We start from the raw sequence: 24924 nt of genomic DNA, 5'->3' as shown, positions 1-24924 counted from the left end.
CTGACTGCGTGATCGCATTATATCAGAGGCTCGTACGTAAGTTAATTTCAATGGAAGAAAAAAAAAACAAGAAAAAAATGTGTAATACATTGTCACACTAAATAATGCGCCATAATTCTCATTTTGACAAAATTATATAAATTCATTTTTTTAACAAACCGCCCACAAAGACGCGCAAAATCCCAGTTTGGGTTGGTAAGAAGTGAAGTTGGCAACGAATTAAGCAAAAAACAAACAAACAACAACAACAAAAATAAAACCTCAAGCAGTGACTAATTGAGACTTAAAGAGTGGTGTCCTATTTTAGACTGTGGTAAATGTTTTTAAAATGAATATGTAGTCAGTGCATCCCATTGAACTTACCGATGTTGATTTGGTTTGGAAAGCCTGCCAGCGAGTGCCCCAAAGAATTGAGTAAAAAAAGGACTGCCGCTATTGTGTGATGCCACATTTTCTCCGAAAACTGGAATCAGCTCCTGGTCTGTGTGTGACAGAGAGAAAGAAACAGGGAGAACCATGTACACGGGCTTGTTCGCAAAGAAATCCACAAGATGCGGCAGGTCTCTCTCTCTTTCTCTCTCACTCTCTCACTCACTGTGTGCACCCACGTTGAATTTGTGCCAGCGCAACTGCAGCGCCAGCCCTCTGCTGCTGCTGCTGCTGGAAATCTAAAGCCAGTGTTTTATCTCAAAGATGGAGGTGGTGGTGGTGGAGGAGAGAGAGGGGGGGGGGGGGGGGGAGAGAGAGAGAGAAAGCGGATCTACGGGTCCCTACTGTGGATAAAGACCACTGAAATGGGCCAGGGAGAGTGAAAGAGGGGAGGGAAAGACAGATGGGGAGGGAGGGGAGCCGGGGTGTCGGGGGGTTGGGGTGGGGGGGTAGACGTTTATCAAACTTGGTCTGACGTTGAATTATAATAAGAGCGGCCTCCCGTCTTCCTCCGCGCGTCACTGCAGAGTTGGTGTGTGAGGCGGTGCAGTGTCTACTGGCTTTGGTGTGTGTGTGCGTGTGTAGGTGTGCACACACTGACATGCGGTCTGTATGGATCACCAGTATATTGCTGACTTGTGCATGTGTGCATGTGCTGTGTGTGTCTGCATACAGGCCATGTATAAGCACGCTATCTATCCATCTATGGTATCCCTTCCTATTGTGTTCACATGTGTGGGAGTATGCATGCAGCATTAGTCCAGCACAATAGCAGCATAATCCGAGGCTGTCCCCTGCAGGTGTTTGAGAGCAGGAACAGTAACTGTGGGCACTAATGCTCTGATTTATCACTGTTTAATCACCGGCTGCCAAGGTACCTAACTAATGCTATATATTAGAACCCTAATTGACTTACTTGTGTTAGTGATTTGGATTCCCACTCATTTTTTTCTGCGAAAGTGAACAGCTGATGCAAAGGGGAACAAGGCAGAAGCAACAGCATCATTTGTGGGAGGTGATTGAAATTAGGGTCACTTAAGATAAAATCTAAATGAAAAAGGCAGTGACAGAAGCATAAAGTAGCTCATATTTTCTCCCCTCCAAAATCATCTGTGTGTCTAATCCATCACCGACACACAGGAATAGGTCCTACTAGCATCAGCATATTTACATTTTGCAATTGAGTGCACGTTACTGAGATATGCAACAAGGCCATCTCTTCTGGTGAAATGTCTGTGCTCCATGTTTAATGTTCATTATTAAGCATTCAGGCAGCCCGTCTTACGCTGGTCAGTTCGAAGAAAGTATACTGCACTAGCTAGGAGGACTCTGACTCACACAACACAAAATATGATAAGATGCTGCAACTTTAACTATTATACTATATTTATTTTATCTAATTCACACCAGTTTTGTCTTTTAAAACTGCCTGTATCTCAGACAGACAGTAGGGGGGAGGGAAAAGAAAGCATCAGTTTAGACAGATCTTTGAGTTTTGAGCCCCAGTATGTTGGTTCAACATGGTCCATCCAATTACTTCACCATCCGCCTCGGCATAAGCCATGACAGAAATGGGAATTATTGACAATGGAGAACAGTATCACGGCACCAGCGGGGGAAACCTGCAGCCATAGCCGGGTTATCACTGCCCTTAAAACTTAATGATGTCAACAAACCCACTGCTAATTTCAAACATGCTCCAGTAATGAAGACAGAGTTCTCCTAAAGCAGTTGTGCTTGCTTCGGAGTTAACTCTGCTAACGCAATGTTACTTCTTTTTGTTGTTTTACTGTTTCTCATTTAGAACATCACAGCTCCGTTCACAACCATCTAAATCAGTGTTTGCAGCATTTATGGTTTTACCAAATATTAAAAACACACAGTAAACAACTAAATAGCTGCCTTTTACAGATTTCTTTCATTTGTTTTATATTACAATGCTGTGCTGTGTAATTTCTTTCTGCCCTGCACACTACAGCACCCAGCATGGATGTGATTTTAATCTATTGGAATAGTTATTGAACTCTTCTGCCTGAACTTCACTCCATTTAATCATTTATCTATTTAAAGACATTAAAGTTAAATGGCTTAGGATTAGCTGAGCAGCAGAATGTGTTCTATGTGTGTACATACTGTGTGTGTATGTGTGCACCAAGGCTGGAGAAAGCATTAAAGCTCCCTAGTTAGACTGCTGCACAACCAGCACTGCAAAAAAACAGAAAGAAAAAAGCAACAGTGTCTGTGCTTATTGATCTGGATGTGATTTAATGCTTGGCATACAACTACGATCTTTAACAGGATGCAGCGAGAACAACTGCACTATAATTAAGTTCAGTTTCACAAACAGATATACTGTCAGTATAGCGTGACCTTTTTTTTCAGATACGCGCCAGTGTTAGTTTGTCATTTGCAGAAATGCATTCACTGCCACTTGAAAAATTATGCAATTAGTTTCAGTCCACTTAAGCATGAACTCAGATTGAGTGAAATTCTTGCAAAACACGTACCCGTCCAAAGTGTTGGTCTATCACCAGCTGATGGGCACAAAGGGCAGCTTGTTGTGCAAATCTTAATTCTTCATGCTGTTGAATGAACGGGGTAAGGGATCCTGCAGAGATTACTGGTGTGCTGGGTTCGGTGCCCTCGTCAGGGATGTTAATGATTTATTAATATTTTCTTGAGCCCTCCCCTCAGCTCTTTACAGAAAACACGGCACACTAAAGTAAAGCATGACAAGATAATAAAGAAGCATTAAATTGGTTCCATTTAAACCTCAGTGACTTAATGGGATTTCTAAAATGAGCCGATATATGCACTCTAATAAAAATCTGACAGAGACAGAACGCTGTTTCCATTTCATGTATTAAAAAGGTGCTAATGTGAGTCACTATATGAGGTATCTTTCTGATGTGACTACCGACTAAACCACAAACAGTAGCTGTTGCAGCAGAAAGTGCTTGAGACTCTCAAACAAGGTCTAACACGTGCACATTTCTCTGCAGGAATAAGCAGCCATGTGAAGTTCCCCTCCTCTCCATGTTAGTCAATGATGATGTTATATATAGGTCAGCTTGCAAGGGCGCCCTTCAAGAAGCTTGATGCTCTTTATTATGACTCAGCTATTCCGTTTGCTCCCATCAAACGTCATCAATGGTCCGCTCTATTCCTCTGTTAACTGGCTATCATCACACACGAATTGCAATATTTATTGAGTCCTGCTCGCCTCATTTTGATGAAAGTTCCCAAAACAAATGTGTCTGTTCACTGATCATTTGAGCTGGTGGAGGAATTCAAGAGATTTATTGTGGACATTAATATGACCTGTGCTGTTACATACCCATATGCCATTTGTGTGTTAGTAAGTAGTGGGTGTGCTGTTGTTCTTTTGACTTTTAATGTTTCTTTTTTTAGCTCTCATACCATTTTCTCCAGAGGTTTTGCCTTTTGCCCACGCTGTCATAAATAAGAATATGTTTTTAAAGCCTTTCCTGGTTAAGTAAAGAGAGAAACTTAACTGCAGTACAAGCGTCACATAAAAACAAAACCAAAAACCATTTACAATAAAGAAGATGCTTTCAGTTTATTCCTATCTGGCTTTTAGTGAGCTAGTTTGAAGGTACAACTCATGCCGGTGTGAGTCTGCAGTCCATACAGCTGTATACTGATTCTCCGGCTTTACAGAGGATTACAGTTCCTCCCCCATTTCCCCGGGACTTCCCCGGCAAACGTCTGACAGCATTTCAATAAGGGTAAGTATTTAGGTGAGGTTTCTGGCCATCACTACACTGCATCTTCAGTACACCTTGGGCATGTTTCCCGCTTTCCACCGGAGCAAATGAGCTCCGCTCAGGAAGCACGCCGCTTGCTGTCTGATGCACAACCTCTTCAGCAATATTCAATTGAGTGTAAATGTCAGCAACCCTTTTCCAGAACTTCCCACTGAGTTTACGTAAAACTGACATTTATGAAGCGTCGACCATATGGTGGATGAAATTAATAGCACAGTGTTTTTATCTGACATTACTTTCAAAGTCTAACAAGGACGTTATGATAAAACTTGAATCTCTGCTAGTTAGTTTAATTCAAATCAATTCAAGTTTATTTATATAGCGTCAAATCACAAAAACAGCCACCTTGAAAACAGCCACCTTGCTTTATAATGTCAAGTAAAGACCCTACAATAACACAGAGAAAGCCCCAAACATGCAGATGGCCCTCTATGAGCAAGCACTTGGTGACAGTAGGAAAGAAAAACTCCCTTTTAACAGGAAACAACCTCCAGCAGAACCAGGCTCAGGGAGCCGTCTGCTGCGACCACTTGGGGTTGATGGGAGGAAGATGGGACAAAAGGTACACTGTGAAAGAGAACCAGACTGACTCAGAGTTTCAGGAAATGCAGACATCAGAGCTGTTTTAGTCACTGCATGTTTGTTGTGAAACAGACTAAAATACTCAGAAAATCGCACCACACATATCACAGAACGCCGCCTTTTGACCCTTGTCAATACCAATCTATTAGTTTCAGGACTTAACCTTGTTTTATATATAGCAGTTGTGAGTTATAACCCACAGAATTATGCACACAAGTTGTTAGCCTGAGGGAGTGAAGTGGCCTAAATACGGGCATATCCAGTGTTATAAGTAGCACTGTTAACAGAGAGCACAAAGCCACAATTGGACACATCAGACAAGCACATTCATGAAGTCATCAAACGGGTCAGTTACTGAGTCATTATTCCAACTTCAGTCTGAGTAACTGTCAAAAGGATCCAGAGATATACTGAAAAATGTACCTCTCACTCACTTTTGCTTTTTAAAGTCTGTTTATTATAATGGACATAATTTATAAAGCATTTATTACATATAGAGCCAAGTTTTCTCCTCACTCGTTTTGTTTAATGGTTTCAAGAATCGAAAACTTCACTTGATTATAGTGACAGTCTCTGGTTTAGCATCATTACTCAGAGTTGAAACCTGTGAAATTGGATGTGAAACTTTGCAGCCACGTGCACGACTGCATGTCACGTTTAAGATGACATTAGAGGAAACGCCTGCTGGGAGGAATACGCGGCAGCAGAAGCACTTTGATATATACACGACCTCATTTTCCTTGCAGATAACATAGATGAGGGCTGGCACTGGATAATTAAAAAGGAGAACTCCAGATGTAAACAGCATCTTAAGAATCAAACGGCTCGCTGTGCATCTACTGCTATCATTTATCCTTGGTCAAGGATCAAGAGGAAGCAGTTTCCATGTAATGGCGTGTCGCTCTCCTGGTTGATTAGAAGTGAGTATTTAGCCAGGATCACAGTGTAGATAAAGAGAAAAACCAGGAGGAATATAGTGAATATTTTAACTTACATTAATAATACAGGCAACAAAATTAAAACCCTGACCACAATGGAGAATCCCTGCTGAGCACAGTGGCTTCCAAGGGAGTTTCATGTGTAACTAAACAATAAAAGTAATACCTCTGAAATTCCTGATATGAAATGATGATATTGTATTTGTGCATTATGGCACCCAAGGTCAGGACTGCAATAAGTTGTCTGAAAGCTCCCAAGAAAGTAAGGAGATAAAAAGGGATTGCTCAGTGCTGTAAAACTCACAATAAAGCCTTTCATGTTTCCTTTCCATAGCATTTCCTGTAAAATGCTGGGATTTATGGCTTGACTTAGATTTTCAGTAAATGCTCTGAGCCTCCCAAAACGGCACACCTTATTATACTGTCTGTCATGTTACCGCTATACGAGTGAACATTAGATCTTTGCTGTTCTAATATATATATATATAACACTAAGGTTTATCTCTTAGCCTAAAATTAACTGCATTTATGAGCAGAAGCTCATATGAGCTATGAATTAGTGTGCCAGTTATTTGTTTTTCTCTCCAGGACCTCAAACCACAATTCTACTTATAATAGCACTCAGTTTAATCCAAAAGGATCACAAGTAGGGTGGCATAAGCAAAGACTGACAATATCATCTATAACCTCTTTTTCTTTAAGGCTGATTTCACATTTGTCCCAAGTTTTGATTTGAAAAACTTTGTTAGGCTACAACATAATTTCAATCAGAATAAAGCAATTTCACTTACATCACTGGTTGTTCATGCACTACATCTTTAAAAGTTACCTGAAGCTGTGCCTAAACAAAGAAAAGGAGTTTACAGCTACTGGAACAGCTTTGTGAAGTTTTACAAAGGCAGGGTAGCGCTTTAGGCTACATGCTAACACACGGCTAGCACAGAAGACAAAGTATAAGTGAGGGTAAAGAGAATGTAAGTAAGCAAAATTTACTTATATAATACCTTTCTACATAAGAATCAGTAACTGCTTCACAATAGTCTTCAACAAATAAAAAAAATATAACTCACAATATATTAAATCACAACAAAGACAACACTAGTTAAAAGCTAGCCTATACAAACAAGTCTCAACATCAAATGCGCAGTCTCCTTAAGTTTTTATTCTCAAGGAGGAACCATCAGCAGGTTTTGATCTCGTTTAAGACCTCAATGACCTGCACGTTATAAGCAGGCATTTGACCATGCAGAAAAAACTTTTTGAGCTATTTTGTAAGACAAAAGTAAGTACTGTATTCTACTGTAATCTATCCAGTATAGGGCTTTGGAGTTGACGTCACGCCGCAATGCATTGTGGGAGCGCAGCTCCATTTTCGGGGTCTACGAATCAAACAAACGACGACGACAAGAAACATGCTTACAGTTTTTCTCAGTCGCTTTGGTGCATTTCTCACAACAGAATTGAACTCTCCACCACTACTAAGGCACTTCTCAAAACAATTAGTGCAAACTGCAAAACATGGTGGATAACTTGCAAAAGTGAGTCACTCCATCAAAAAGAAAAGTCAGGTGTCCAAAATAAGTTGTCAATGCATCAACAACAAATCCCTTGAGCAAAACAGACAATACATTCATCAAAAGCAAGTACTGATACCAAACAAAGTGTCAGGGCTGTCACAATTACAAGTCATTAGACCAGCACCTTTGGTCACAAAATCACATGGTCTGAACATGTTCCCATTGTGACGGATGTCTTTGTAGGTGCTTCCCAATGACATGTCAAGTCCGGACCGCATGCATGGCATGTTGAAAACCATAAATTGTAAAGGACAATCAAGACACTCCATATGCACTCTTGATAATATTTAATTGAAACTGTTCACAGCATTGTGCAAACTGGGGAAATACAGTAAATCAAACATTTTACAGCAAACAAACTCACCTAGACAGTAAACCTCACTGCAGTAGTTACGACTCAAAAAAAACAAACTGAAAAACAGACACTGCTGCATATCAATCATTGATATCTAGACGCTCCCGTCTGTCTGCCCACATATTTGCATCAACATCACAGCGTATGTCAGCTCTATCGATGCATCGGGGAAAGTATCTTCTGGAGTGTCGAATCCACCCTCTGCAGGACTCTGCTGTGATGTCATCACAAGCTGCATCCATAGCTGCTAGCAGGGTCATTTGGGTATGTGGATGCCTGTCATATACCTTCCACCTCCAGGAAGAGAAAAACTCCTCAATTGGATTCAGGAATGGACTGTAAGGAGGAAGAAACTCCATAAGCATCCTGTCGTGTGCTGCAAACCACTGCCTGACTACAGCAGAGTGATGGAAGCTTACATTATCCCAAACCACTACATAATTGTCCGATTGTCACCAGGATCATCCCTTCCATTTTGTGGGATCAGGTCCCTATGAAGAGCATCCAGAAAAGCCAACAGGTGTTGTGAATTGTATGCACCAATACGAGGAATATGGGTGTGAACACCATTCTCTGAGATTGCGGCACACATTGTAATATTCCCTCCTCGTTGGCCTGGGACATCAATGGTGGCTCTTTCACCAATGTGATTCCGTCCACGCCGTCTGCCTTTTGCGAGATTGAATCCCGCTTCGTCAAGATATACAAACATGTGCAGGGGTTCCCTGGCCTCCAACTCCAGGATATGCTTTACAAAGGATGAGAATCAGACAGGTCTGTAATGGTGCATTTGGCAGAACAGATTGTACAGTTGGAATTGTACATAGGATTACAGTAACATGCATAAATGTAGGTTGAGTACATGGCCTAAACTGTTACAGTGAACAGAGGTACATATGCGAACATGTGTTACCTGTACATACTGGTGACGGAGCTCCTTCACTCGATCACTGTTCCGTTCAAATGGCACTCTGTACAATTGCTTCATGGACATTTCATTCCGTCTGAGGACTCTGTCTATGGTGGAAATTGATATTGACTGAATATTTCCGAAGATGGTGTCATCGTTTACGACAGTTCTTTGTATTTCTCTCAGTCTCAAAGCGTTGTTTGCAGCCACCATTGCACAAATTCTTTCCTCTTGCTGCGGAGTCATAAGTCGACCTCTTCCACCTCCTCTAGGTTGTCTGGCAGTCCTTTTTGAGATGCAGATGGGAAAACACACACATGTAAGCGCAAACATGCTTACAGTGATTGTCACAGGACTATCATTCAAAACTCCTTTCTTTACTGTATTGTACCACAGCACACTATGCCACACCTGGGCCAAGTCTGCGCTTCAGTTACAGTACGTCTATGTGTAAGGATCTGTAAGGTCATGTCCTAATGCAAGTCTCCTGTATGACTATGAAAGTGCAGAGCAAATTAGTTTGTGCTGCATACTGTAACTAGATTACGGTGTGCTCACCTGTTTTCCCGACGAAATGTCTGGATGATAGAACTTACAGTAGTTCTCCCAACATTTGGCTGCACCCTTCGACCAGCCTCGGCCATTGTGAGGCCATGGTTTATCACATGATCCACAAGTGTTGCCCTGATTTCGTCAGGAACGTGTCTATGTGGTTGGCCTCTTCTCACCCGGTTTTGTCCTCGTCCTCCACCGATCCTCACTCCTCTTCCACGAGGCTGACGTTCCATGTTCTGCTGTTTTGTAGATTCAGTATGCACCTCATGCCAATCCTGTCTGTTGGTTTACATTGCAGTATATATGTACTTGTGGAGTGGGGGATGCTGTGCCGCGGTTCACCTGTGACTGGGTAGGAGAGGCTTTTCATTGGTTGCAAGTAGGAGTGACACACACCAATTTTCATTAGTGTGAGATAAGGTTCACCTGAGACATGTAGTTTATGGAGATTTTCATGGGAACTCCTCCAAAATAGGGTTTTCAAAATGGGTGTATGAATCGTTTGACAAGCTGTTCAGCAATTTTGAGTGCACTGACACAAGCAATGCAATGAAGACTATTAGTTGTAAGGACAATGACTATTCAGCCGGTACAAGTATGAATAATTGTGACATTCATGATGAAAGAAAGGAGATAGTGATGAATAGGAAGTCAAACGTGACCATTCTTTAGATATTTGTACTCACTCAACTGCTTCATGTCCAAAGGCATTTGCCTTTGGACGCAGTGAACGTGAAACCGCCACAGGGTTGTGCCAAAACGACTACATGTTGTGGTGGTTGAACTAACTGTTGTGCAATGTTTAATTCTGTTGTGAGAAATGCACCAAAGCGACTGAGAAAAACTGTAAAAGCAGCTCAAAAGAAAACGGACGGTATAGAGACCGATTGCGTCCAGAGGCGAAGCAGCGGTACTTGAAAAAAAATAGAGTGCATCGCAAATCTGGACCCATTTGAAATACGGCAGTGGAGTAAAGACCCAGACGACTTACCGCCACTGTCCTACCCCGATATCTTCACGTATCTTGTTTGTGGAGTAAGCGCTTACACAGCGAACCAGTTTCGTAATTACAAGTCACTGGAGGCGCACATCCAATTTACAAATGGCTGGGTGCAAGATTTGGCTATTTTCAAGCCGCCAAACTCTGAGTACGTCGTCAAAGTAAGTCAGCTGGAGTGCACCGAGTGAAATAGCCATTTTCCACCCCCCACCATAATTAATGTTACACATTTATCATTTAACTGCTAAAATATCGTTATCATATTATATGCCCATAATTGTAAAGTACATGCAAGTTAACACATTGATAATCGGGTAAATTATTAACGCCAATTTGTGTCCTTCCTGTCTCATTTCATTTATTGTCTTTACATCAACCAATCAAGTCACTCCATTCTATGTTTGATCGCAAATTCTATAACTTCCGAGACCACCAACGATGATATTATTCAGCTACTGTATAAAGTGTGATGTGAACATATTTAGAACTTACCGGAATGAAAATGTCTTGAGCACACCAACTGATATCTGGAGACGTAACAGAACTTGATATCAGCTCGTCTCACGGCTGCTATCCAGGCTAGACGCCTTCGTTTGGTAATATCCGATACATGAGCTCCTTCATGTTGCTTCCAGGTTGGGAAAGCATAAAAAGACAATCGAGCGTGATGTCCACGCTCCAAAGCCCAAAGCCCAAAGCAGTTGAGAAAGTGGTGGGGCAACAAACAGAAGGACACACCTCATGGATTCACTGGTTATGGATTGATCTGAGCCCACGTAAAAACTTCTGGACACAAAATTTTTGTATTGTCATCAATTACTTATTCCACCACCATCCTTTTAATCCTGCAGCAAACAGCTGAATTAGTGAATGAAACACATTTTGGCCCTATCCTTAAAAGTATTCACACATCATCCATAAAATACTAAATGCTGCACACACAGTGTTAATCACAGTGTTTATGGACCTAATGAAGAAACTAAAGTGCATATATGCCACCTGGCAAATTTACTGCACAGATAATTACAGAATGTGAGCACTTCTGCTCAGTCATATAGTGCTAAGGTAAATCAAGCAAATGATGCATATATAAGTAGCACAAGCATTTAACCCACATGGATTTAACTTGGCTGCAGTGTTCAATTTCAAATCCTGAAACTGTATAAAAATATAAACCGTCAAGAAGATTTATATTAATCATACATTTTCTTGGAGACAGTGTCAGGAGGTTTAAACACTACAAATCCAATATATGCCAAAGTAAGGAGACATTGCTGGGAGCCTAGTTGCAGAATTTCAATCAAACTGAAGATGACTTAAGGATGACTGCGTCATGCAAGCATAAAGTGCATCATAACAATTCTAACAGGATGTGACAAAGGCATAAGCAGGAATGAGAAACTCTTTACATAAAGACCTGATGTGACTTTGCCTGAAAAAAAAAAACAGGACAATTTAAGAGGTATAGCGGATGACACAGAATAGTCAGGAGCACCACATGGATACATTTGCTACAGTCTCAATTCATGGTGTTAGAAATTTGTAAATCAAAATTGAGCATGACTCAGTAATTTTGTATACATTTTCAATAAAATTGCTAATGTAAATTATTCATTTTAGCAAATGACTCACTCTGTGTGCTGAGGGATCTATTTGAGCCAGTTTAAGTTTTGGCTGCAAAGACCTGCAGTGCTGGAATGTCATGTGCAATATTGTAACGATGAAGAGGGACGCTGTGGATTCACTCCAGCCCTCTGTCAGGTGCAGATGTTCAGTGTTGGACATGCTCTTCCATTCAAATGTTGTAACTAGGGCAACAAGTAATTTATCTATTGCTCTATTTTTACTAGTCTTTTTCAATTCTTTCAATAAAATGCCAGAAAACTGGCCTTTAGAAAAAAAAAAAAGGCAATCTTTTATCATCAGAACACTTTGGTGTCTGTCAGCTTATTGATTCATTTGTTCCAAACTGACACAGCAATCAGTGTAACACATGTTTGCACAGGTTAGGCCTAAAACTAAAAAATTATAGTTACTTTACTCCTGGCGCCTGTCATACCATAAAATGCGTAAGTTCTCTTTAACCAGGATCACTGTAAAAATACAACAGCTGCCAAGATTTGACTGCAAACTTGCAAGCAATATAGGATGTTTGGAAAGACATGATCTCAAAATGACGCCTCTCAGGTTAGTTTGAGTTTATATTCCACCTTATATACCCTCATCCTTTTTTTTTTCTTCTTATCAGCTCAAGCATTTGCATATTTGTTGAGAGACAGGACGCCCACAGCAACGTTTTTATGCAGAGGAATGAATCACAGTGCTCTGCAATCATGAGACACATTTCTTAAAGTCCAGAACTTAAAGCAATTTCTTGTTTGCAGATGGTGGAATTGCTTCAGTGTTTCTTTTTGTCTCGACATAATGACAAATTATAATAATATGGACCCAAAAAGGAGTGCATTTCACTAGTCCGTTTGTCCATTGCTTTACAGAGTACGTTATTAAACTGTCACATGGCTGTTATCTCGGACAAAGTGCCGCTGGAAGAAAAAAACCACCAACTGAATCAAAATATGGAACAGATTGCTCACAAAAGAAGGAACGGATGAAATAAAAGTCTTAAAATCTGGTAATTAGGAGGCCTTATTTGAACAACATGCTGGTAACCAGAGGGAGTTAAGGTGCAGCCGCACAGATGAATATTAATGGAAATTTGATTAAACATTCCCACATCTTTAACTGAATACCCCACAGGCAAAGCGCTTACAGAACAAAACAAATTAGCTTGGCAATTTTAATTATCGATGTTCTGTTTTCTCACACATCCCTTGTCTCATTTATTTATTTATTTTTTTGCTATTGAGATCCCAACAACAGCTGTTCTGATGTAGTTAATGTTTTAAAGGAGATCGCTAACATTTGACTTTCTGCCCTTTGGCTGTCTTTTCTACTGATGTTCTATATAGTTTATATCATTTCTAATGCTGCGGAATGAACATTAGTACGCACACGCACACACACGTGAACATTTGACCAGTTAAGTGAAACATTAAATTAGAAATCTCAGAAAAGAAAATGTGAATATGTGTGGAAAGTGCTGCTGCTTCTCTGCTGCTTATGTAAGTCCTGCCAGTGGACGCTGTTCGCAGACTAAACTGATTCAATCTTTTTCAACAGGGAGCCATTCTTTGTATTTTTATCATTGTGAAGTGTTGGCAGTAACCACTACTTTCAAAGAAACGGGGGAAAGTGATGGATTTTGAAATGCATTTTAGAAACACATTAAGGGCTTTTTTCTGTGAATACGATAAGCATATCTAAGGCTAAAATCAAAGGGCGAAACAAGAGGCAGCTGTTGTTAAGTCGGGGAGATGTTACGATAATGATGACTGATGAACTGGGGACAAACTAGCTCCACAAGTAAAAGAAGAGCTTCTGTTTAAACTGAGGGATTAAGCCTTTCTTCAGTTTCTCTTCAAGTGGATCTATGATCTTTCAAAGCAGCCATTATTTCTAGAGTTTTGACTCGGCTCAGTTGATATCTTTTTTTATTTATCAGGCCCGGGATGATCTTTGGGAGCATGTAGATGTTACTCCTGACATATACTTATTTAATAGCTTAGTTTGCACTCAGAGTGAAGTGCTATGACACACCTTTCAAATGGTTTTAAAGGAAAACAGGCACAGGCTGAGAGCACTTTGTTAATCACTTAATAATAACAAAAGTTGAAAAGTGTCCCTTTTATTTGTTCACTTCATTCCTGCATTGAGTAAACAGCTTTGCTGCCTCACCGTGTGTACCGTATTACACTGATCACTCCAAAGGGGAACTGCAATTACAGCTCCAAACAAGGTGACTGATTGGCACAGGTGGTGACTTATGCACGGATGATGCCGTGTTTACCATTTGTTTCAAAAAGCAACTACAGGGGGGAAAAAAGTGCGGCTTCAAGTAGTTTTTAAATTTGATCTGAAACGATAAGAGATCACAGATTACTCAGCTGCAGAGCTGAAAATAAAGTCTGACAAGCTAATAATGATTGAATAATGTGTCATTATTTTGCAGAGCTTTTCTGCTCAGACTTGTATGAAATGGTTAATGCTCTCAGTCAGAACCCCGACTGCACGAATATTCTCACTATATCATAGATTTTAGTCTCAGAGGTCTGTAGCTCAGCCTACAGCAAAATTATGCTGATGCAAAAAAAATAACAACATTCTGCTTCATTTAAATCACTGCAGGAAAGTGACATAAAGTGATGTAGTAATGACAAAATTGAAGAGTTCGGTCCACAGCAACCCCCACTGAACAGTGCCCCACATTGCCTGCATCACTGCTCCTCCATGTCTGCGGTTCTAACTTGCAGCCTGGCCTTCCGCAGCAGTGCACAACCATCAGCCAGGCTCATGGAGCATGCAGTTCTGGTGGGCGACACCCCTGACTTACTAAATCACGTCAGCCTCAGACACTGCTTCCAGTTTGCTCCGCTCTCTGGCCTGCAAGAACCTTTCAAATATCAGGCAAGCAGATTAACCAGGGCCTCGTGTCAGGCATGCTTGTTTGTCACCTTTTAATGCAAACTGTTTTCTTCACTAGAGGAATAAAGACGTGAATATTTTTGTAGTTTCTAATGCTTTAAAGGTATTAAACAAGAAATGCTGGTATAGTCTGAATAGTATATTTAAGGAAGTGCTACAATGTCCTTGAGAGAATATGCTGTGGAAAAAAGTTTTGTGGGTTATTCCAGTCACTGGCTGTAGCAAACTTGAATGAGGACTGTCCCCGAGAGGACTCCACTTTGGGGACACTTCACAAATTGTAATAGGCTTTGCAACTGCAGGTTTTCACAACATTTAAGACATGCAAAGTTTAGCTATGGTTAGGTGAAAGAAAACCTGAATAGCTGACAGCAACAGAGTAAGGCAATGAGCTGCACACAGTGCCCTATATTTGTGCCCTAAATATCAACAGCAGTAGGACTTCAGCATGTTGTCTGGACCCTACATGTGCAAACATCGGCATCTTTTCCCAGTCCCAAGGTAGCCCTCACTTTCTTTGCGTTATGTTATAAATATTTAATACAGTGCTTAGTAATAATACAGGCCATAAATCATTTATTGATAAGAAAACATTACCATTCCAGTGAAAACGCAAAACTGTACAAGCAATGGAAACAACACTCCACTTGAGAAAAACAGCTAGTGGACTGAGCCTTGACGCAGACTCTTAATGACAGGCAGGGCCAATGACAGCAGATGCTCTGATTTGACACAGTGCACTCTGACAGCACAGTATCAGCCTCAGAAGCAAATGCAGGATTTCTCATACACAAGCACACAGCAACACTTTCCAGTATCAGTGAAGCTGATTTTAGGAAAGAAAAAAAAACTGTTTTCATGTCAGTTGATATTTCTGCAAACATGAAAAGTCTTTGTTTATGCTTCTTGTTAAATTATTGTTATTATTCAATTTATTTCATTTATTGTTTGTATTCCAGTGCTTTCCTAATTTATTAGCCACCCACTGTGTTGTTTAGTTGCCCCCCTGTCTATAATTACATATTCAGCCAGGCTGCTAATAGTAAAATAATTCTTTTCCAGGCTTAAGGGAAAAAGCAACAATATTGCAATATTTATTCTAAATGTTTTAACCCAGATCCTTTATGTTGTTTGAAATCTTTTGAGAAACAACATTAAATTATTCTGGATATATTTCTTATCATAGTGAAATTAAATTTGTTTTAAGCTTAACCCCAAACAGCATATGTGCTGCTCTCATCTTTGACAACATCGCCCTCTTCTGGTGTTGTAGTGGACATGAGTTAAGCGTTAGAACTTACACCTGTGTTTAACATGGTTCAGAATTATTAGTATTGCCCTGATAGTGGGATGTCACTGCTCCTGATATGAAGTGATATGAGCTAAAGTATGCATCGCAATCATAACTTATGACCAAGATTAAATGTATCCACTAATACTGATTCTAAACTGTAATGTTATGGTTTCTTCGTGGGTTATTTATTACATTAAAGACTTTTGTATCAAAGGCTTAAAATAAAAGAATTTAAATGTTCTCACGTCTTATATATTGCTTTATGAGCCCTCGATATAAATGCAAGACTCAACTTCAAATCATCCACTATTAAGTTTCTTAAACTTTTAAGTTTGACGCATGCATCCTCTGCTTGCCATGATGAATCACCTCTCCAGGAACGTACGTCTTCAATGATCTTGGAAAATAGAGTAGAAAAGCCAAGACATTATTAGTATTTTCACTCTCCCTCAGTTTTCCATGAGGTATTTTTACCTAGAGGCTTGAAACTTTGTATTGCTACAAAATTGATTAGCACTCGTGACAACATGACAAATAGCACAATTATCTGGCTCATCATGATGTTTATCATCATCAGTCCTATGACTGAGAGCCATTTTAAAATTGACCTCCATAAAGGAGCTTCGAATTGAAAATATTGACTTTTTGTAATGTGAAAATCTTATAGATCTTTCCAGTTATCCATATCAGAAAAAATATGGCTGATGCACCAATTATATAAACAGCTGCTTTATAAACTTAAGCTTCACGGCTGACTCAAAAAGGCTTGGAAACTCGTGTCAAAATGTCTCCATGTATATCTAATTTTACTTGAAAAATCAAACACCACAGATTTCACTTAAAAATATATTTTATTATCTTACTGCAAAGACAAGAAATTTAGATTATTCAGAAAATGGACCATTGTCACAGAATCCTCGAAGAATTACACAACCTTAAATTTATATTACTCTACATGTAACACACAGTATCTGTTTAGTTCAAATGTGACATGTCTGATTTTAAGTGGTTTGGCTCAAACAAATGATTTCCAGGAGCTGTATGTTATCAACACTGCCAACAGTTAGAATTTAAAGGTGGGTTTACTGGCTGCAGTGACACATCTTCAGGTATCAGCTGTGCAGACTGCCGGTGGATGGTTCCACAATGTCACTCTGTCCTTCCTCCTCCGCAGAGTCCTCAGAGCTGTTTACCACTGCAGCACTGAGAGTATGGAGCTCCTCCAAAACACACAGAAGTGTCTCTGACAGGATGCAGACAGGTCATTGGTCAGCTCTGTCACATCTGTGTAAATGCTGGGACTTCAAAAAAAACATGCAAAACTAAGACATTTCTTACCATCTGCAGGTAGTTGGACTTGTGCGCCTACAGAACAGCTCCATTCTGAAGCGTTTTGTCGAGGTTTCCATTGAGCAGCAGAGTTTTGCCGAGCCATCGCCTGAGCTCTCTGGTGCTCCTTCATCAGCCCTCTATCAGCAACTGTGACCTGGAACAAATGCAGGTCGAATGACACAGAAGCAAAAATCTCCACGACTGTGTTTTGCTATAATAAAATCTTACCAAGTGTTGGTTTTTGTCCCTCACTGTCTCCTTCAGTTGTTTGTGCTGGACTTTCCTCCTTGTGTTTTCACTCTCCGGATTTCGGCTTTGCTTCATCTCTTCCAGTTTCTTTGCTGCCTCTCTCTCAAACTCACGCAAAGTCATAACTGCAACAGACGATACAGACGCCTCAAAAGCCACAGGGATATGCTGCTATATACTGTGTAAACAATTCCAATCATATTAGAGCAAAGTCTGCATTAAGGATATGACTTCATTGCCATATGTAAACCTGCAGTGTACTGAGGCAGCATACAGTTAATCTTACTACCTGCTTTGGTGTGCTCTTTCCTGACTGTGCTGACTTGAGCCTCCATTTCTCTCAGCTTCTCAGAACACCGCTCCTCAATCTCAGACACTCTTTCCTGCAGGGCTGAAGCAGGGTAGGGGAAACAAATGCACCACTCCTCAGTACTGTGTTTGACATACAGAGAGTGTCTGAGTTCAATACTTCTATGTGACTCCAGGGATGCATTAGGTTTCAGTGTATATGTTTGCACATTTTTATAGTCTACATAAAAGTCTAAAACACAGTGTTGTGTGCGTGGTCAGTCTGTAACATTATTGTTTTTGGTTAACCGCTCTCACAGCATTGTTAGCTTTTAGGCACAGAGAACAGCTGCTTTCAGCTGAAGGGCCTTCTGAAAGGTGCACAGCGAGCGGCCTCACCCTGCTCACTCTGCTCTTGCTGGCTGAGCAGCTCACAGCGGACTCTCTCCAGGGTGACCTTAGTGTCCTCCAGCTGGGCCTGGATCTGCTGCAGGTTCTGCTCAGCCTCCTCTCTACCAGCTACAGCCTGCTCGAGCTCCACCCAGCTCTGCTCCAGCTCCTGCTGCTGTAGCCTAACTTTACTCTCATCTGCAGAGGGTATAAAGTGCGCGGAGACACATGCATTACAGAAATGTGGATATGTACCAGACAAACAGACGATATAATGGGTGTTGTGATCCATATGGGGTCTCACATTGCTCTTTCAGATCAGCGAGAGCGTTCTCGATAAGCTCTGGGGTTCTTTTGAGCTCTCGAGTGAGTCTGTCTCTCTCTTCGCACACCAAACTGTGCTCTATCTGGAGGTTTCTGATGCTGCGGGGCAACAAAGATAAAATGGTACAGCAAACAGACAAGCAGAAGTAGAGAAGGCTCTGCATGATGCATAACAAAGTAAGCTAAACAGCCTGAAAGTTACTTTTTGCATGAATTATAATCATCTTGTATAGATACACTGACAGCATAAGACAGCAACACCTGCTATTCACAACACTTATTTCAACCACATTAGCGACACCTGTTATATATGTCCCATCAAATCAGTATGCCACTCTATACCAGCATAAAAATCTAACCTCAGAACCCTCCACGTACTTATTTTCTTTTCTTGATCCTTCATTCATCTCACCACATATGAGGCTTGAAAGCAGCAACTATTTCTACTAATGCAAGAACATCCTGACATATTAGAACATGAGCTTTTTGTGAGAAAGCCAAAAGAGCAAGTGAGTGGAAGAACAAGATGCTTATAAAGGCTATCTCTTGGCCTAAAATGTATGTCTATGATCCAGAAAGAACGTGAAAGAGATGAAATAGAGGTGAAAGAGAGAATCACCCACATTGAAAAATAAAAAAAATAAACTGTACCTTTCAGCATCCTTATCTGGCTGTTTACAGGCCTGTTCAACTTTCTGCAGGGCTGCCTTCCTCATGACCAAAGCTGCAAAAACAAAACCCGATATAAATTCTTTATGTTCTTCTAGCTATGCTATTAACCCATCAGCATGCATATATATATATATATATATATATATATATATATATATATATATATATATATATATATATATATATATATATATATATATATATATATATATATATATATATATATATAGACACACACACGTACCTTGGACTGTCTCCACTCGTCTTTTAGCAAAAGTCAGTCTCTGGGTAAAAGTGTTGAGCCTTGCTTTAGCTGCCTCCACTTCTGCCACCTTGCTTTCCAGCGCCTCACAGAATCTGTAAGGCACAGCCAATATATGTCTGTCTTGAATTCTATTTCTAATACGTCTCCTTATCTTTCCTTATCCTCTGAAATTCAGTTTTGCTATTTTTTTTTACCTTTGCACTGCCTCTGTCAAGGTTTTAAGTTCAGCCTCTGCTTTCTGGCTCTGTAACTTCAACTGAACATTTTCCTTGTGAACACTGGCCAAATCCTGTTTCAGTGCCTGGAAAGAAAAACATTCCCACATATAACTGAGCATCTTTCACAGATCTGTTTTACTGTTTTTAATGCGGTGCTTAGTTTTTAAGATTGTCTTTCCCCAGGTGCTGTCCTTTAAACCTCAATGGCTCTGGGAACCAAAGTTTTGGTGCAGTCAGCATCATCTGCTGTGGTAAAAAATGTACGAGCATTTATCACTTTCCTAGGCAGACCGAAGTTTATTACGCATCATCAAAATTTCAGACAGCCATGTAAATCACATCAGTTGCCCTGGTACTAACATCCTTTTCCACCCTCTCGAGGTCCAGCTCAGCGATCCTGTCATGTAGGCTGTGTTGGAGCACGCTAGCTCTGTGCTGCTCCTGCTGCAGCTGCTGCTCTGCAAATCTGACCTAAAACACACATCATTGCAGTCCCACATTGAACACAGTTTTAAATACGCTGGAATTACCTGTACTGTGTGATATAGCAAAATAATAGCCGTTTTCATACTTTTGAAATCAGTTTTTCCTTTTCTCCTCTTATCACGATGTCCTTTGAGCGAAGCTGGACGCACAACTTGAACACTTTCTCTCTCCACAGCTGAAGCACTTGAAGGCCTTCGGATCCTTTCTCCACAAGTGGATCCATTGATGTCTGTGGAAACACACACACATATATGGGAAACACAAATACACACATACACTTCAGTGCACGCACCACATGAGCATGCATAATTGTTTTCAAATTAGCCTTGATGTTTTCTAAAGCACTACATCTTGAAATGAGGAGTTTTCTTCTCTCTTTCCCACAATGTAGTACTGCACAAAGGATCTGGGTACTAAAGGTAAACTGACAATGCTTATCAATGGACAATATAGCAGGTTTTAAAATCTGTCAACTTTACAAAGAGCCCAATGAAAAAAATAATAATTTGCATCCAAAACAGCACCAATTTTCTAAATGCATTTGTGTACTGAAGACCTTCTGTTGCTCACATCTCTTCATATAATGCCAGACTGACTCAGTGATGTTGAGAAATGGCTCCGTAAAGGCCATACCATACCATCTCTTTTAGGAGTTTGTTCCAATCATGATATAAGACTCTGACTGCATGTTTGAAGCTGCTTTCACATGCAACAAGGTAAATAATCTGGGACTGACCAAACGCCTCCCAGATGATATTCCATGACACGTAAGAATCTCAACATCTAAAATAGGCTAAACCTTTCCAAAGTACTGTGTGATAACGGAGCATCACAGAGGATGTAGCCTCCAACAACAAACTAAGCGGTTTACTGTAATTACCTATCTCTACCAACTGTTATCATATTTCAGTCTCCTGCAGCGCTACTCAGTGTACGCATATGTGAAGTGAGCACCCAACTGAGTTAACTTAAGACGGATACAGAAGTGTAGTTCTCTGTAATTTTACACTTTTATTTCTTTCAATTTAAACCCAAAGAGTTGTGCTGACAGATTTCTTTAATCTACTACAGCAGCATTTCTTTATCATGTACAAAAATAGCCCTTTCTTCTCATTAAGATATCTCAGATATTACATGTGTAGTTAAACGTATATACACAGAAAGAAAGGTGTGTTTCACTAGTCCGGCTTATTCAATGTGGTCTGTGATGTACATTCAGTTTGACATTTCTTACCTTACGTGGTCCGCAAACATCCTTAGAGACAACACAAAATCATAGGTATCTGCTGGTTTCACATTAGACTGCTGCTGATCACCAGATGTCTTAAACACAGTTTTGTATCATGTTTTGCTATGTAAATTTAGAAAGTCAAGAAAACCCACTCACCTTTTTCACCATTTTCTCTTCTTGGAGGACGAGTATCTCATTCACAGAGTTAAGCCTGACTGTCAAAAGCTCTGCAGTTGTCTGAAGAGCTGCTTTCTCTTTGTTCAGCCTCTGCAAAATGGACAAGATTAAATTACACACAATTAGCATTAATTATATAATTTGTACATTAACTCATTCATATTTTACTGTTCTTCCTTTACTCTAGTGAAAAGAACATTTGAAAGTCCCATGCATTTACTTTGCAGTATGCTCATTACAATCAATACTGTATATATTGCCTCTACCTCAACAGCTTCATTTAATCGTTCCCTCTCTCCTTTCTCTGGTGCAAGCTGGCCGATGTAATTTCTGAGGCTTTGCAATGTAGCAGACTGTGTCTCAAAAGCTTGTCCCATTTGGCTGAAAAATAAACAACAACATGCCCCTCACCACACACACACAAAACAGTGACTACAGAGTGCTTTAAATGCTTTAGTTCTGTTCCGTTTTAGATTGAATGAAGCACCTTAAATGTTCTTTTAGTCCATTTCTCTCAGTAGATACTTCCATCAGAGTGCTCTTTAGCTGCAGCAGTTCTGAGGTCATTGACTGAAGTCGGTCCTGTAGTTCAACATTTGTTTTTTGTGCTGCACCCAACTCTGCATAATGGGATGCATTCAACTGTTGCAGCTGAAAATAAGGGAAGTTTATGACACAGACAAATAGTGACATAATGACTTATTCATCTTCAAATACACATTCTCACATTACTTGCAAAGTCAGAGTGAAGGCAGTGCTCAGAGTTCTGCTCAGAGATACTTAGTTGTTGTTGGATTAAGGCCCTTAATCCTAAATGAGGTCACCAAAGTACAATGTTTATGATCATTTAAACACACCTCCACCTCCTTGTTCTTCCGAAATTCCTCTAGTTGCTCTAATAGTCTGAGAGTCTGTTGTTTGGCTTCCTCTACAGCCTGCAACCTGCCCATTTCAACCTTCAAAGCAAGCTCCCGGGATTCCTCTTTGCTCCTTTCAGCATCTCTCCTCAGCCTTGTAATTTCCTCCTCCGACTCTGCTTTCAGTCTTTCAAGCTGTGAGAAAAAAACAGACATATTGCAAACAGAAAAAGCAGACTTTATTAACCTTATTATTGTGAAATGTGACTAAAATGTTTTATTGGGATCACAAAACTGTACAAAAACAAATTTAACTGCAAACTGCCAAAATAAGTTACAAAATGCCAGTAACTCTCAGGTGATGTATGTCTACAAGAGTGTCGAAATGAAATGTTTTGTCAGTAAACATCATTACCTGTGAGCTTATTTTTTCCTTCTGTGCGCTGCAGAGACTGAGCTCCTCTCTGATTTGGCTGAGTTCAGACTTAGCCTTGGATAGATCCGTATGTATTGCTTCCATCTCATGGCTGTGTCTGTTGTGCAAAGGTTATTCCAAGTTAAGCTTGTTCAAAACCGTTATTTGCTGACCTCCATAATGTCAGGTTACGTACTAAATGTGTGGGGAAAAAATACATAATATCACTCAGATGTCACATAATGACACAAGCACATCTCTTACCTGCTAAGGGTGTTGTCTTTGTCTCTGACCTCTTCCCTGCATCTTTCTGCAATCTCCTTTAGTGCCTCCACCTGCCCCTTTAACCTCTCTGCTTCAGCCTTGTGCTTTTCTGCCTCCAGTCGCCACTCTGATTCCCATCGAGACAAATTACCTCCTCTGTCTTTTGATCTGCATAAAAGGAAAGAGACCACATTAATATGTCCATATTGCCACCCAAGTGACAGACCATATAAAACATGTAGTGGATATACCTGGCTCTACAATCTGAACGATAATCAGGGGTCCTTATGCTGTCTCCTTGTAGCATCAAGATCCTCTGATTTTCCTTCCTCAGCTCCAAGATTTCCTGTTGGGCCTGATTGATGGCAAGCCATGGATTGGCAGGACTTGGCTCCCCTGATGATGGTGCTGATATCATGCCTTGGTTTATCCAGGAGATGGGTGGCTGTGTCGCCGGGATTTGAACACATCTGTTTGCTCCAGCAGAATGGGCACTTGATGCAAAATGCGATGGGGGTATGAGGTCCTCCGGAGTCTCCCCTTCATAAAATAAAACAGTGTCTATGTGCCTGCATGCATTAGCTACTCTAATCCAATATAAGGTTCCCCATGTTCCCAAACAAGCATATTGTTACGCTAAGCTCAGTAAAGATAAACATGACAGCTTCCTAATCGTGAAGTATAAAATCACTTTTACTAGTTAAACATGAGTTCATGTAAGCGCCAAGTGGGCTACACTGTAAGCTAACATTTGCTAATTAACAGTTTATTTAGCTCAACAGTAACAAGAATTTAGGTGCAACTTACTCGGAAGTACTGGTGAGGTGAAGTCAGTCGGCACTATCAGCCTCTCCTTCCCTAAAGTTTGTCTCTCCATGTTAAATAACTATTGCCATTACACAGGAAGGAAACAGTACACGGCTGCCGTGGTGCGTTTAGCGTTTGTTCTCCCGCGAGTCACGTCATTCTTCACCGTTGCCTTAGTTACGGGTACAACAGCAACATTCAGAGCTCTCGATTTGGGCAATTTCTGGTCGTGTCAGTCGTTATTTTCGGTTCAAATAACCCACATTTTAAGGTTTCTATGGTACATGTATATACGTATATGAAATTCAACAAATTTAATAGTTCATTTAGGCATAACTGTTACATATTGAAACGGCGCAGTGCATCATGGGAAATTGGAAGGAGCGTAAAAATATAATTGGGTTCTCATTTCCCTCATTGTAATCTTGCAGGAGTTCTTTTTTTCACGTAAACTGCCTTTAAATATTCCCTAAATCGTAACCCTGCATTGCCGCCTATTTGTATGCGTTTCAGTGCAGTGTTTGCAGCGTCGACTGGAAGAGCTCTCCTGATAGACGAAATTCAGGGCGTAATCCTTAAACGATAGCACCATCTGTGGGTGGAGCACAGAAGGTATACTGTGATGGGTAGCATATGTTGAGAAGAGGGGGCACTGAGGACTAAATTAACTGTCCTTCTGGGCAAATTTAAATTCTAAAATATTTTATTTAGATGAAAACATTGAGCAACAGACACTAGTTAGAAAAACTATGAAAACAATATGATATATGAGCTTTCCTGTCCCTTTGTGCAGAAACCACAAGTTTCGACAATAAGAAACACACATTATCATATTTATTATAGGAGAAATATTTATAAGTTAAATAAATCATTAGTCTGTCATTCCATTCTTTTGGAGGTGGTTACGTGAGCCATTTATATTCAGGCATTATCTAGATGTAAAGGGATACCATTTAGATAATTAGTGGTAAAGGGTCTC

General features: G+C 40.3%; 2 protein-coding genes across 14 annotated transcripts in view; both read right to left on the bottom strand.

The window, feature by feature from the left end:
* The window catches only part of gria3a (glutamate receptor, ionotropic, AMPA 3a), a 90086-nt gene extending 77966 nt beyond the window's left edge, over positions 1-12120 (bottom strand). For 9 of the 12 annotated variants that reach the window (XM_082549358.1, XM_082549353.1, XM_082549361.1 and 6 more), the window contains exon 1: positions 364-726. In XM_082549358.1, coding sequence (XP_082405484.1) covers positions 364-451 — 88 coding nt within the window. In that variant the 5' untranslated portion in view covers positions 452-726. Of the gene's footprint in view, positions 1-363; positions 727-10626 lie in introns of those variants that run through there. The other 3 variants (XM_082549356.1, XM_082549351.1, XM_082549357.1) reach the window with 3 other exon arrangements.
* A 4682-nt stretch (positions 12121-16802) lies between these two features.
* On the bottom strand, positions 16803-24299 carry cchcr1 (coiled-coil alpha-helical rod protein 1). 2 transcript variants are annotated; one of them, XM_082549365.1, is made up of 19 exons: positions 23946-24299; positions 23390-23678; positions 23139-23306; positions 22875-22992; positions 22460-22654; positions 22090-22253; positions 21869-21983; positions 21582-21692; positions 20280-20423; positions 20069-20179; positions 19685-19791; positions 19470-19582; positions 19205-19277; positions 18534-18652; positions 18239-18427; positions 17841-17942; positions 17531-17676; positions 17309-17456; positions 16803-17213 (listed from the first exon to the last, which is right to left on the bottom strand). In XM_082549365.1, the coding sequence occupies exons 1-19, from the start codon at positions 24013-24015 to the stop codon at positions 17083-17085; spliced, it is 2613 nt and encodes an 870-aa protein (XP_082405491.1). In that variant the 5' UTR covers positions 24016-24299; the 3' UTR covers positions 16803-17082. The 2 variants fall into 2 exon arrangements, with proteins under 2 accessions (XP_082405491.1, XP_082405492.1); XM_082549366.1 differs by lacking the exons at positions 16803-17213; positions 17309-17456 and having other exon boundaries at positions 17566-17729.
* Between the last annotated feature and the right edge of the window lie 625 nt (positions 24300-24924).

This window comes from Aulonocara stuartgranti, assembly GCF_965226115.1.
Source record: "Aulonocara stuartgranti genome assembly, chromosome: 10".
Classification (NCBI taxonomy): Eukaryota; Metazoa; Chordata; class Actinopteri; order Cichliformes; family Cichlidae; genus Aulonocara; species Aulonocara stuartgranti.
The sequence above is the reverse complement of the archived record's forward strand: the minus strand, read 5'-3'. Positions and strand labels throughout refer to the sequence as shown.

Coding starts and splice junctions, on each gene's coding strand:
- cchcr1 (XM_082549365.1), bottom strand. CDS start 24,015: ATGGAGAGACAAACTTTAGGGAAGGAGAGGCTGATAGTGCCGACTGAC. Junction 19,278..19,469: donor ACGAGTGGAGACAGTCCAAG/GTACGTGTGTGT, acceptor TTGTTTTTGCAG/CTTTGGTCATGAGGAAGGCA. Junction 18,428..18,533: donor CGCTGATCTGAAAGAGCAAT/GTGAGACCCCAT, acceptor TACCCTCTGCAG/ATGAGAGTAAAGTTAGGCTA.